Source organism: Gouania willdenowi, chromosome 8, assembly GCF_900634775.1.
Source record: "Gouania willdenowi chromosome 8, fGouWil2.1, whole genome shotgun sequence".
Taxonomy (NCBI): Eukaryota; Metazoa; Chordata; class Actinopteri; order Blenniiformes; family Gobiesocidae; genus Gouania; species Gouania willdenowi.
This window is the reverse complement of record NC_041051.1, coordinates 3,057,694-3,072,528: the sequence shown is the minus strand read 5'-3', so window position 1 is coordinate 3,072,528 and position 14,835 is coordinate 3,057,694. Positions and strand designations below refer to the sequence as shown.

The 14,835-nt window shown below is 40.2% G+C and overlaps 1 protein-coding gene across 1 annotated transcript in view; it reads right to left on the bottom strand.

Annotated features, from left to right (window-relative positions):
• Positions 1 to 5,605: 5,605 nt before the first annotated feature.
• nfixb (nuclear factor I/Xb) overlaps positions 5,606 to 14,835 on the bottom strand; it is a 163,290-nt gene continuing 154,060 nt past the window's right edge. Inside the window, 2 exon segments of the mRNA XM_028455212.1 lie at positions 5,606 to 11,944; positions 14,514 to 14,605. Of these exon segments, the coding sequence (XP_028311013.1) occupies positions 11,930 to 11,944; positions 14,514 to 14,605 (107 nt within the window). The 3' untranslated portion in view covers positions 5,606 to 11,929.

Sequence of the window (14,835 nt, the reverse complement as noted above, 5' to 3'; positions counted from 1 at the left end):
CTCATGCAAACAGCCCACATCGTAAATCAGAAATTCCTGCTTGGCTGCATTTATTTTATTTTTTAAGTAGGTAAAAATAAATCTGTCAAATCTGCACAGTTATCTGATTCCACACTAATTTGTAGGAGAGCTTGTTCTGCCTTAATGTTGCTTTCAGGCTTTAAAATAAATAAAGCTTAAAAAGGGAAATCTAGTTGTGTTTTAATGTTCTGTTTAAAGGCAAGTGACAGAAATAAAAACATATAACTATATCATTTTTAACTGATTTAATTATCCTACGCTGCATTTTAAAACCAGCAAGGTGTATTTACAAATGGTACCAGTCAACCACAACTTACTGGTGAGCCAGAAACCTCCACTAGATCCATCACTGGAGCTCCGCCCACCACCTCAAGGCAGGGTGAAGGCCGTGCCTGCATCATCAACCCAAACCCTGTTCTGATACCAGTGATGAGAAGAAACCCTCAGTTTAACAACAAAGATCATTCACGCACTCATTTAAGCTGAAAATGACAGATTTCATGTTTACATATTAAAACTCATTGATCAGAAAAAAGTTATTTTCTGTTCTAAAGTGCCTGAAAAGCAGGAACATAGCTCCTTAGTTCAGGGGCCAAAAACACTAGTTTGATGTCAGGTGAGCTGCAGATTAGGTGGAAATGAAGCAGTTTCAACATCATTTTGCACTTTTCACATGTAAATGATATAAACAAATGGCAGTAAAATGTGTTTATTTGATGTGAAGCAGTTGAAAAGTTTGTCTCCGTCACAGCTGAGAGCTGAAAGCCTGGACCAGTCGAGCCACAGGCTATGGCAAAGCTGATCAAAGGTCAGTGTCAGACATCGTCATAGTAACGGGAGCGTCAGCAGATATCAAAGACTGATTTGGCAGAATATAAATGTTAACCTGCAGCGATTTGTTGCAATAAGGAAAACCACCATTTCCTCATTTTTCATACCGTGTAGAACATTTGTGACAAAATGTTTTTGTGCTGCGTGGATATGAATTACCAAGGGTACGTCAATGATATTTACCACCCCTACCCTAATCCTGAACAAATGTTCTAATAAGATAAAACTGCAAGATGGTAAATTCTTTAATTCAGTCTTGAGGATCCGTCCAACAAATGACGACCGTCTGGGTTCAGTGCACCCAAGAATGAAATTAGTTTTGCTTTTTAGATCAGAGATGAAACATCTTTAAAGCTGATATCTGGAGTTTCTGAGAAAACTGATGTTCATGTATCATTCTTTTGAAATGCGAAATAATTCCTAACTAGTCTTTTACTATGGTCTACTGGTGGTCATTCATATACATTAATGTATATAAGTCCCTCCTACGTCCTATAGATATGGTTTTATAGTTTTAGCTAACACATTTTCATTATTTATCTCACTTTTCTCATATTTAGCACAATTTCCTACATTTAACCACATATATAGAGGTAAAAAAAAAAAAAGCATTAAATCTAAATGGTATATGTTATATCTAAATGTTAACTCTATCTACTGTAAATGTTATATCTAAATGTTAAATCTAAGTCTAAATGTTAAATCATAGATATAAATGTTAAATCTAAATGTCATATATCATATCTAAATGCTTAATCTTATATCTAAATGTTGAAGTTAAATGTTTCGCACATATGCTAATTGTCCCCGCCCCTTGTAACCTCAACCAATACACAAGCAGAGACACACAAAACCCCTCCCACCCACCTCTTCATCGATGCTTTCCTGGGTGATATTAATGGCTGGTTCTCTATGCGGCAGAGATCAGGCGCGGTCATGGCAGGTGGACGAGCTGCCCTTCACATTACACTCCCAACACAACAGTGCAACACAGTTAATGCTGTAGTTTGATGTGACACGCTGAGCTCTCCTGCGTTACGCGTGGTTACGGTAGCTCAATTGATTGAGTCTTGGGTTAGAGTCCACCATGGGCCACGCTTTTTTATTTTGTCTTTTTTGGGATGTCTGGAATACATCTGCTGAGCACACCAACGTTGAAATGACGTGATGGCCTGAAGTTGAGACGACGTCTCTGGTGGGTGCCGAATGAAAATTTAGACAACTTTCTCAACATCCCCAAAAAGACAAAATTAGAAAGGTGGCCCATTGTGGGCCCAAACGGTAGCCCTTAGGCTTTCAAGCGCACTCCTTATCTATTCAGCTACCGTAACCACATGTAAACCAGGAGATCTCAGCATGTCGCATCAAATATACAAACATCGACAAACTACAGCATTAAAATACATTTTAATAACTGTGTTGCACTGTTGTGTTGGGAGTTTAATGTGAAGTGCAGCTCGTCCACCTGCCATGACTGCGCGCTTGATCTCTGCCGCACGGAGAGAACCAGCCATAAATATCACCCAGGAAAGCATCGATGAAGAGGTGGGTGGGAGGGCTTTTGTGTGTCTCTGCTTGTGTATTGGTTGAGGTTACAAGGGGCGGGGACAATTAGCATATGTGCGAAACATTTAACTTCAACATTTAGATTTAGATTTAACATTTAGATTTAGAATTAACATTTATATATGTTTTAACATTTAGACTTATATATAAATGTTAAATCTAAGATTTAACATTTAGACTTAGATTTAGATATAACATATAACATTTAGATTTAAAATTTAAATATAAATTTTACTTTTAGATATAACATACCAATTAAATGTAGATTTAAATATTTAGATTTAGTGCTTTTTTTACGTTTATATATGTGGTTAAATGTTGTGTTAAATGTAGGAAAATGTGCTAAATATGAGAAAAGTGAGATAAAAAATGAAAATGTGTTAGCTAAAACTTTTATACTAAATTTTTACACTTGGTACCCCATATATAGACCTAGGGGTGGGAACCTCACGATACAAGATGCGATGCAAAGCTCACGATAACTATATGACTATACTGCAGTTATCAATATATTGGTCAGAAATCAATCTACGATAATCTATGACATAACAAGAAAAAAAGATTAAGTAAAAAATACAATTTTTATTTTATTTCTCTGAAAGACAATAAATATAAAAAAATGTCCTATGAACAGTGACACTTTTAGTGAAACATTTCTGTAAATAAGTGTCAACATACCAATGTAAACTAATAAGTATCTCTAATAGTGCTTTATGTAAACAATAAATAGGGTCTTTCTTATCAGTGACATCATTATAGTGAAATATTCCAGTAAACAATATATTGGTTCCATCAACAAACAGTGACAACATTTCTGTGAAGATGTACCTGTACATTTTAATGAACAAGCAGAAACGGTTTTGGAAGAAAAAATTGAAAGCACGAGCGTATCGATAATCGATCGTGTGAAAAAATATTGCAATATATCGCAGTATCGAGATATCGTCACACTCCTATATAGACCCCTATACAAATGTAAATGATCACGCCTACACCCAGCCAATAGGCTTCAACTTCCTGTAGCGGAATCTGTCAGTCAAAGTGAATGTGGAACTGTGCACTGAAACAAGGCCGCGCATCACAACAACAAACAGGTAAATATGATTTTAGCTCTTACCTGACCCATAGACATATATCAATGCGACCCGATCCGGACCTTATGTTATGTTGCACTGCAGAAAAGTAGAGGCGTGGCTTCTGGTAGATTGGGAGAGGCAGTGGAAGGAAGTGGAGCTGTTGACTGTAGGACATTCAGATGTTTCTCAGAAACTCTGGATAGCAGCTTTAAGGAATGTTTATAGCGGGTTTTTACCTACGCCACGTTCTGGGCAGTAACCCGGATGCACGGCCATATTGGAGGCACTCGGAGGTAAACACTGCAATGGATAAATGTCCGAAACCACAGAAAATAGCCTCAAAATATGTTACGGATGCAAAGGTATACAGGAAAGGTCTTGTCCGTAGGAAAGGGCACAATATTTGGAAAAGTTAGGGTTTATTGGTGGTGCAGATACATACATACTTGGATCAATGATGACCCGGAGAGTCTTCCATCTATAATGTATCGTGATATAGTTAACGACCTGGTTATACCCCTAACCCAATCTGGGTCACCCTTTAGATAAAGGTCAAACCTATTACCTGGAATACTGAGAAATACAGATCTACATTTTAGATCTACATTGTAGCAGGATATTAAATGTGATTATATTAAGTACCTTGATATGAATTATTTTACTATCATCACACTAGAAAATGAGTTTAGAGCCGCTGCTATCAACAGTTCACTTACCTGACAAGAAATGGGCCGAACAAATTAGGATGTTGTCCAGATGTTTTCCTCGTAGATCCTGGTTTAACTTCACTAACCACTAGCTCCTCCTTCTCTGATAACTGTTGACATTGTTCTCTCTGATTTGTTACAACTTTCTCAGTCTATAAAACTCCAAATGTTTTTCACGGTCTGACCGATTAATACAGCCAAAAACACGGCAATAATTCAGCATTTGTTCTCGAAACTCAGGATTTGCTTGTGTGCGTGCAGTTTGTTTTGCTGCTGAAATATTGCCAAAATGGCGACTTCTGGGTTGATGACGCGTCATGAATAGTGAACTGCTCACTTAAACATTAAACTTTGACTTTATGCTATTTTTGCTGTGTTTCATTTCACTCTTCTTGTTAAATTCTGACACTAAAATCACAGTAAATGTAACATTTTGGGATTTTCTTGAATATATCGATTATTGTGACAATATCAGCATCGCGGACTATGATTGTGTATCATATCCCTGTGATTCCCACGGGGCCTGAAATGATCAGGACTGCTTTATTACCACTCACTGAAGAAAACAAAAGTCAACATAGACAAGTTTACAGTCAAGAACATCCTTTTATTCAATCAAGTAAAGGTGCTGCTCTTTTTAAACTGTGTTTTTAATCATTATTATGGAAAAGAAACTGTAATTAACACATGCATTTCACCACAGGCTCTGAGAGGCTGTCTGAGGATGGGAGGCTTCTCTGAGGGAGGGAAGAAAGGTGGAGGTCAAAGGTCAGAGAAAGGGCCCGTGGCTCAGAGATGAACACGGTCGACACCACTGTGCGTCGTACAAAACGTGTCGGAAACGATTCAAAGTAAACAAAACTGAAGAAAAGCGGAAGGTCTGACCAGAGTGGAACTGGGCTCTGAACGGTGCTGAGAGCACACACACGCACACACACACGTCTGCTCTGAGCAACTAGTGTGCTTGTGCTATGGCTTCTCCACAAGGAGAACTTTCACCAGATCCGACAGAAAATAACTGAAGTATTCATGCTGAGTCGGAACTAAATAAAGATGTATTTCTATTTTTTCAAATCTCTAACCAACCAATTTTGCTGCAGTATTTTCTACTCACAGCCTCCTGTAGCCAAATGAGGGAGAACATTTCTCTGAAACTGTTTATTTAGTCAATATTTTACATGGACTGTTGACTGTAATACATATTAAATTACTCCTAATGCGGAAAGCTGCTCAATCTGGCAACACTGCCTAAAATGACGACAAATTGAGAGAAGTCAACGTTGGCTTTGAGGCACTGGTTTGTTTTAAGGGTCGGGTGGTTAACTGGGGTCTTTATGGTGATTATACGATGATAAGTGTGAGCCTCAGTCACAGCTGCTGTGGAACCGCTCTGCTTCTAAGGTGCTGGAATTCTCATTCAAACACAAAAATCACCTGCATCACTGAAGTTTGACTGTGATCCAAGGATTCCAAACTAACTCTTTTACTCTAACGGTCCAATCGCTGGTCACTATTTCCCAGTCCTTAAACCAAACATTCACCCACAGGTGCTGCTGCCCCTCCATCGGGGCCACACCTGTTCCCGCGCCCCTGGATTCTAAGCTCGCCCCATCCTGGACAGCCCAGAGCCTTGTGGTGTAACTTGTTCACTTACATTAGCTGTTGAATGGAGAAGCTGAAGAAGATGGTATGGTAATACAATGTCAAGCGTACAGACAAGAATAACATGTGAGCTATAATTGCATTCTGCTCAAACAAACAAACAAAAAAAGCGTGATTTTTTTTCTGTCTATTTTCATTTTGTCATTTTTTTTCTTCCTTTTTTTTTAACCCCACCATTGAGAAAAAGGAGATAAGGAGGAGATGGGGGAGGGAGGGGGGAGGAAGTCACGCGTCTACAGACTACTCCAGTGTCCAAGATAGACAGACGACAAGATACAGAGGAAAGAGAGCAAGACAGAAAATACATTTTTTTGGCCTTTTTTTTAAAAAAAAAACTTTTCTTAATTATTTAACAATAAAAAGAACTAAATCACACCAATGTATTTTAGTACTATGTATACTGCTTTAAAAAGCTCCAACAAGAAGAAAGAACGATATAGAAGCATGAAGGAGGGGACAGTTTTTTCTTTTGACATGGGCACTCAGGATTACAAGATGGAAATTCTGTGAACAAAAGGCACTTTTTAGGGACAACCTTTAAAGATGCTCTGAGTCTATAACACTACATCACCATACAAATATTTATAATCATTTACAGCAGGGAGATGAAGGAGAATGGATCGGTGGGTGGATGTGTGTGTGTGTGTGTGTGTGTGTATGGGGGGGCTCACATTGTTGTTGAATTATTCTCGTCGACTCCTCCGAGTAGACTGAAGCCACGTACTAAACAAACACGCTTTTACATCAAATGATAATAAATCCCATTAGAGTCAACATTCATGTCCTTTTTAAAACAGGAACCCAGTCCGCTGCATCTCCCAAATCTGGGGCCGATCTCGTCTTTTTCCATGTTAAGATGAGGAGTTTCTAAGGAAGCCCTAAAGGGTCATGATAAGACTGTCTCTGAGGAGGATTGACCAAAACTCCCTCCAAAAATGAGAGGAAGCTAAAACTTTGCTAGCCCTTGATGCTAATTTTGGTTGACTTAAAAAAAGAAAAAAATGCTACATTTGAAGACATTTTATGATGTAATCCAGGGAGCCAAACGGTACTAATTTACTATTTCATTTCATTATTTCTTTTTTTAAAGGATTTTTTTGGCTCTAGTGGCCTTTATATGACAGTTGCTTGACAGGAAAGGGGGTCAGAGAGAGCAGGGAATGACACGCAGGAAGGGGTCCCAGGCCGGGAGTTGAACCTGGACCCGCTGCAGGTGAGGAGCTATGGCCTCTGTACATGGGGCGGGCGCGCTACCCACTGAGCTAAACACCGCCCCCATTTCATTATTTCTAATTATTGATGGGAGTTGTGATGTCATTTACACGTCTTGTCGTCACATTTGCAGTTTTGTAATTATCAAAACTTGAATGTTGAAGTTTCCTGTACAGCAGTAGCTAGCCATACCTAGCATCTCCTCCCATGTTTCCTGTTTACCATGACTCACAATACATGTTGTATTTACTTTGCAGACTCTCAGGTGTTTCCTCTGATTATTTGGGCCTAATTGAGTCTCCTCACATTAATGTGTGTGTGTGTGTGTGTGTGTGTGACTGCAGTGCTAAGCTCTGGCCCACTTGTGTATCCACTGACCGCTGCAGAGACAGACGTGTCTGTAACCTAGAGGTGACGCACGGCTGCAGACACTGTTGTGCTTTGGTTATTCTGATTCTGGCTGTGTTAAGTTTTCATGGCTGTAACTGACTTTGCAGCGGTGTGTGTGTGTGTGTGTGTGTGTGTGTGTGGGTTTGGAGCTACACTAAAAGGGCTTCAGCGTCACAACAGTGGGAGAGAAATCTTCTAAATGATAAATAAAGAGGAATAAGATCTTAGCTAGCATCATTGGCCTTTGTTTCATTAAAGACTTCTGAAAGCTGTGGGTTGGGGACCGTTGGGGGCCGTGTTTGAACATCCCTGGACTAGCCTGTGCTTTAATCAATGAGAATTGCATTTTCAATGGAATCTGAACTAAACTTTAGGGTGTTTTACGTAATAATCCAGTTGTTTCTTGTGATTTTGGGCTTTTACTAAGTACCAAGTACTGTACCTCTATTTTTGGACCCCATTATTCCACACTTCTTCTAAAAGAATGACTGCATTCTACTGACATGTCTGTGTACACAAATAAGGATTATTAAGGTTTTATTAATTAAAGAAGAACTATTTAAGAAGAGGCAACTTGGTAGTGAAACCACAAAGCTGGAATCAACTAAAACTTCAATGGTTTTGAATCAAACTAGTAAAAAAGCTGAGGACAGGAATCCTTCCCTCTAAAAATATCATTTGTTTGATGAACGTTTTGTTTTGGGAAGCAAAGAGTGAAAGTAGAAGGGTTAGTGCATAACTGGACGTGACACTGTCTTCTGTTAGATTCATCTTTGTTAACATAGGGAGAAAATAACTACATGGTTAAAGTCTTATCGCAAAGAACAATAACACATTTAAAATCCTCAGACAGTTCCCATCATGACCCCCCAGTCACAGCCAGAAACTGCATTTCACTAGAATTAGAAGATGTCTTCTTCTGCTGTAGCGTAAATTAAGGTTGTAGGAGGAAAAATGCCTTTTGTCAACAACCTTTTCATTCAACAAACCCCTCCCCCTCAGTAAATACAAAAAGAGAGAATAATGCATGTTTTTCTAAAGTTTGCTGTCATAACACTTAGTTTTGTCTATTATTTATGTATAATAGAGTTCAAACGTACTTTATTCTTTACGAAAGCACCAGTTTTCATAGTGATATATATTTTATGAGTTGTAAAAATTGTTCCTTCAGCCCTCCTGTGTTTGAAAAGAAGATTTCTTTTTACAAATGAAGTTTTTTTTAGCTTAAAAAAAGTGATAAAAGGAAATAAAAACATTAGAAGGAAATCAAAAACAATTTCCCCAAACTTGTACAAAGTCTGGGACTATTTTCTTGCTGCCCTCGTATTTAGAGTCCCGGAGCATGTGGACTTAAAAAAAAGAAAAACAAACCTTAAAGAGAGTTTCCCCTCTTAGCATGACACCCTCAGTCGCTAACAAACACAATTCCTCTACCAAGGCATTGCACATTCCTCAATCAACACATCATTCAGTTTCAAGAACAATACTTCCCATCAAAACAAGAAAACAAACGACAAAACCTAATCTGCTCTTGGTTTGTCAAAAGATCCTCAGCTATCATCATCATCATCATCATCATCATCATCACCGGGTTTGTGATGGACCAACGTCCTTTCCGTTGGTCTTAGCGATCAGCGCCGTTTTGTGTTGGCGTTTCTTTGTCAGATACATCCCATGACTGTGCAATGTACGCCATGCTTCAAAAAATAACTAGACTGCCACAGAGCTTATCTTGCAAATCAAAAAAAGTATATATCTATAAATATATATGTGTATTATATATAAAGATGCTTGTGATTATTCTAGTGAGCCGCCGCGTTTTCAAAACCCTCTCCACCTCATGACGTAGAATTTCCACTATCCACTATAGCTTATATGTGAGTAAAACAACCTGAATTCATGTTTGACAAATTGCATAATGGGAATACAGAGGCACTTCCATGGATGAGAAATAAAACCCCGACAGCCATGGTCAGAGCGGAGGAGACGGTGTGTTCCCTGCAGTGAAGAGCGTGTCCAGGCAGTCCAGTTATTTAGTGAGGTTGGATGAGCCGTTCTTTAATCAGGCTGAAAAGCCATGTGTGGGGGTGTGTGGACTGATAATACATCATAAACTAACAATTAAAGGCCAACTCAGATTGTCTGTTTTTTAGACTTCCCTTTGTTTTCAGCAGAGCTCAAGGGGAGATTCCAAAAGTTTGGGGAGTTTTGTGGCGATCTGTGCTCTATGAGCACTTCTCCACCAAACAAACGTACATAAAAATATTCAAAATAAAATAAATCGATGGTATAAAAAAAGGACTCAAAAGATTGGCTGGTGTGATCGTATTAGTGCATTTTTTGTTTTTACATCTTTAAGTGTCTTTCATTCACAATAGTGAAGGTGGGGGAGTGCTGGTGTGTGTCTACTTGTGTGTTTGGGGATTTTTCATTGTAACCTTTGACACAAACCTGCGCCCCGACGCACACACGTACACAAAAACATCAGAGAACAACCACTTTCCCACCTGCAGCCTTGGAGGCCTCCGTCCTCGCTCTACTCCAACAACCAGATATGTCACATATTAGTTTATTTTGCGCCGCAGTGTGGCCCCTCTCTGCTCTTGGAGCAGTGGCCCATCTGGGAGTGTAAACAACAGGGTAAACTTTAAGGAGATAGAAACGAGAAAAACTCTCATTCACTCAGGATCCCACCATCAGCAACCTTTCCCTCCTTTTTCACTCTTTCAATCGCTCAATGTCACAACAGACGCCCCCAGCCTCTAGCTGCACCTCCATCTGATAAGTGGACGCAGTTCATCAGTTTATTGACCACCGGGAGGTCAGTTCCCGAAAACATTAGCTTCTGGTGATTGTCCAAAGCCTGCATTGTCCGATTCTGCAGCACAGGTTTGTCAAAGAACAAGGAGAGGAACCAATAATTATCAGAGGGATACTACACGTGTCTGGACTTCAAATAAAGCTTTGATCAGATCAGTCACATGTTTTCATTGACGATACTAGCGTGTTTTTTTTTTTTTTTTATATATGTAAGTTTTCTATAAACAACACGTTTCTTTCAGGTCGCTCTCTGAAAGCTGACTTTTTGAGAAGGCTGTGATGCCTTTTTCTGCTTATGTTAGAGTGGACTTAAAGTACTGAAAACAGATTAAAAAATGGATAAGTTTTCAATAAAAACTGCATTTTACTGCATTCACATTATAAACCTTTGGTGAGAAAAGTCCACCGTGTTTCCTCTTCCAATGCTGAGGAATGTGGCACTGAGATCTAATCAGAACAAGCAGCTTCACTTTTAACATGACACATGTAGAATCCCAAAAAAGAACCACCCCATTGTCCTTTGACAAGCACTACTGGATCTGGGGTCGCTCACAACCCTGTCTACACCGCTCCCACACACTGCGTCTCTTTAAGGTGCTGTCATTCAGATACAAAACAATTATAAAATAGTAAAAATCCAAAAGGAATAAATTCAAAACAGAGAACACACAAATAATTCATCTACATCACACGAAACAGGGAAGCCTCGGCTGCTGCCTATTGTGAAAACTGAGCAATGCCATCACAGTGATCGTCACTGTGTGTGTGTGTGTCTAATCAAGATAAAGGGAATCAATCCTCTGGGCTTCTTGTGTGTGCCTGTAGAATTATAACACACCACCACCTACATTTTTTGATACTATGAATGGAGAGAGTGGGCGAATGTGTTTCCGTGGGAATGACGCTGATGAGTCGGCGGGAAATGTGGAGGACAGGCGAAGGCTTCTTGCACCTCGTTTACTTCCTCTTTAAATCTTTAAGTCTGGTTTACCAATGCCTCGTAGGTAAATAGTGCACATCGTTAGGGGTTAGTGTTAATTGATTTGAATTGTAGTGCAACCCTTAATCAAGATATGTTTGGCATGGTGTCTCTAGTTAGTAGTAGGTGAGGAGGGACAAACGTTGGTCACTTTTGTTTGCTTGTGGGTGGTGACAGTCAGACTACACATGGATTTGTAGAATGAAATGGCGTTGATGGACAGTTGATCCTTTTTTTGTTCGTTACACGTTGCGTCCTTAAGGGAAGCGGGAGGAGTTGACTGCCTCTCCCCGTCCTTGTGATCCTCCCGTGTGTTCCTGCTGTGCTGGTTGGTTGCTTTGGGAGGAGAGACACCTGCATGTCCGGCTGCTAGCTCCCTCCTTTGTCCCCCTTTATCTCATCCTTGTCCATCCTTTCCTTCTTTTCTGTCAATACTCTGCATAAAAACAAGTGCGGAGTTCCTCTAAAAGCGTCATGCTGCTGTAGATTCCTGCGTTGCTCGATTATATTTCGTAGTAGTGGTGTGTTGTCAGGGCCGGTTGATCAGAAGGTTGGTTGGAGGACAAAAATCCTCTCGTGGGTCGTTTCGCTCCGTTTTTCTTTTTCCCCCTCTATCTCCAATTATAAAGAAAGTACTCTAGTTGCTGGTTTGTGCACAGATCTTGTCAGAGGAACCAAGACTGAAAAAGAAAAGAGGGGAAAAGTCATAAACAAGTATGTTTACAACATAAGAAACACTCATAAAAATGGCAGCAAAATGCTAAAGAAATTCATGGACACAGACTAAAATATGATTTTTAGCAACATTTAATGAGTGCCCATGCCTACTCTGTCTGTCTGTGGCAGAGTAATACAATACCTTTCCATATCAGTAGGGGGCAGTAGGCTCTGCAATTGGCAGTTTTTTATGGACTTTGTGAAATGGAAGTTTTTGGTTTTTGTTTTTAATAGAAAGGATTAAAAAAAAAAAAAACACCATAAGAATCAATAAAGCATGAGCCATGTTTTAGGGCATGTTCTCCTTTGTGCTGCTGTAATCACATACAGGCTAAAGTCTAATGATGACGTTAAGCTAAGCATGGTAATGAACCGTGCTGGGCTGAGGCCTTAGTTGTCCTGGACATGGTCGTAGAAAAGCAGGATTCATGTGGATGCAGTCTAATATTTTTGACAGGAGCTTTTTGAAATTAAATCTTAATTTTCTTCTTCTCTATGCACATATGCTTTGATTAACATGCAACTCTGTAACATTTGTCCCCAAAACAAGTTATGTAGTATCACAGGCAACAGCTTTTTAACAAATAGTGACAATTTAAAATCTGCAGACAAGAGTGTTTGTGTGCTGAGAAAAGAGCCTGCACTGGTGGAGGAAGATGAGCTGAGACTCAGAGAGCAAAGCTAACTTTAAACGAACATTCAAGAGATCACACAAGTTATTCAAAGTTGTCCCTTCGATGTTATTGAAAAACTTCCACACATTTTGGTTGGCCATCTGTCCGGCAGTTGGCGAGACATTTTCCTGCACATGTCGAGCTCATGGTGGTGTTTGGGACAAAGTGTGGGAAATGATACAGGTGGTGAGGGCTCATCCTCTCACCTTTGACCATCTGCAGAAACACATCACACAGGCTGGAGATATACGTCAGTGGGAACCAAAAGGCCGAGCAGCCATTGGTACAGTAAAGTGTTTCTGAGACTTTGTCTCCTTGGTGGCTTTTGGTGCCTCCAGTTCTAAAATATAGTGGGTGAAAGAACGGTCATCTGGGCAGCTAGCCCATCTCATTACCAACAAGTGTGACCGTTTCTAAAGAGAAATACAGTCTCTCTCAAATTTGGCTGAGCAGCAAGTAACTCGTAATGTCCAGATAGCGGCAGCAGCGGGAGCACGACAAGTCTGGTGCCTAGTGTCACTCTTCTCGTTAGGCTTTTCCTGCTCAGTCAGAGCAGAACTGGGTAACTCCTGCTGCTGTTGGCTGCCCCGCTTGGCCTCCAGACTCTGGCACTGTGGGGGCCGCTACACCAACATTCAAGAAGTCAGGCTTTAGAAACTGGTCTCAGACTCCAGAGGAGGGGGTGGAAGCAGCCTTTTTGTTGTGTTGACTCCAACAGGTGGCATGAATACCCCTCCTGCCTCCGTGGCCTCCTGGACTTACCCTGCTCCTCTGGGCACCGTCCCAGCAGGCTTTGTAACTTCTCCCTTCTTGGTCACCGTGCCCTGTTTCACTCTGGTGAGTGTGTACACTCTTACAAACACACACAATCATCTATCTCCTGTGAACCCTCCCACTAAATCCTTGGCACCAGAAAGTGACCACCCTCTTTTCTTTCCTGCCCACCCCCCCACCCACCTAGAGCAAACCCTTCTCAAATTCAAGATCAACTAGCTGTGACATCATGTCTGGTTGCCGGGGGTAACGAGACAAATGGGACGTGACTTTAAATGGCCTAAACTCGCATGTACTGTTCCCTCCAGTCCGCCTCCATTTTACTCTCTGCCAGGATCTCGTTTCTCCTTCACCTCTAAACAAATGCATTTCTCAATATCAGCCACAAGAGGGTGAAAGAGGCCCATTGTTGGTAGTGGGAGAACTTAGGAACCACACACACATATGAATATATTGGTATCTGGTAAGTGATCTTTCTGTGGCTCATTTCTTGTTCTGTGTCATTCACACACATATATATATATATATACACACACACACACATATATATATATATATAGATCTATGAAACAAACACCTTTTACTCCAAATATAAATGAAAAAGGTCAAAATTGCAACTTGAAAGTTTTTCTTCAACGACAGCTTCTCATCATTGTGAACATTTACACGCATTGCATTGTGGGATGTGGAGTTGTGGAGCTGGGTGCATAGAAGGATTTTCTTCATCCAACAAAAATGTTGAAAAATAAAAATTAATCACGGTAAGAATGAAGAATAAAGCAGTAATTTGGACTTTTTCAGTAAATCTGTGAGGCATACACTATGATTTTATCTAATAAAGAATTACCGTGGGTAGAAGCTTTAAAGTTGGTTTCTATCCTGCTCTGTAAGCTAAAGGTAACGTATGGTAAAACTATGTCACTCATTGTCTTTATACTACTTGTGTTTGGTGCTTCTGGAGATGTCATTAGCTTCACCTCTGGTGTATACAAACCTAAATAATGGGGGGATGGAGGAAACTCAGCTGCCGGTTCAAGGTAGTTAGAAAAGTTACGTGCAGTGCTCTCAGTCAGTCAAATCCTACCTGTGTCTGCTGCGGGATGTTTAGAAAGTTGTTGTCCCGTGATCCGATGCCGACAAACCTGTTGGAAGCTGTGGCGCCTGGCGTGGAGTATGCTAAAAAAACACAAAACACAAGGAATGACATGAGTGCATGTTGACACAGCTACAGGTCTGCAACCTTCAGGGGAAGCAGAGGATGAACTTTGGCTTTGACAGTTTCACTTCATTAATAAACGAAAATAAAAAACCTAGCCTGCTATAACTCTGTAATTTACTTTTCCTTTATAAATTGTTACAGAAAATAATGTCTGTATAACTTCTGCAACAATCAGTCTAACAACTAT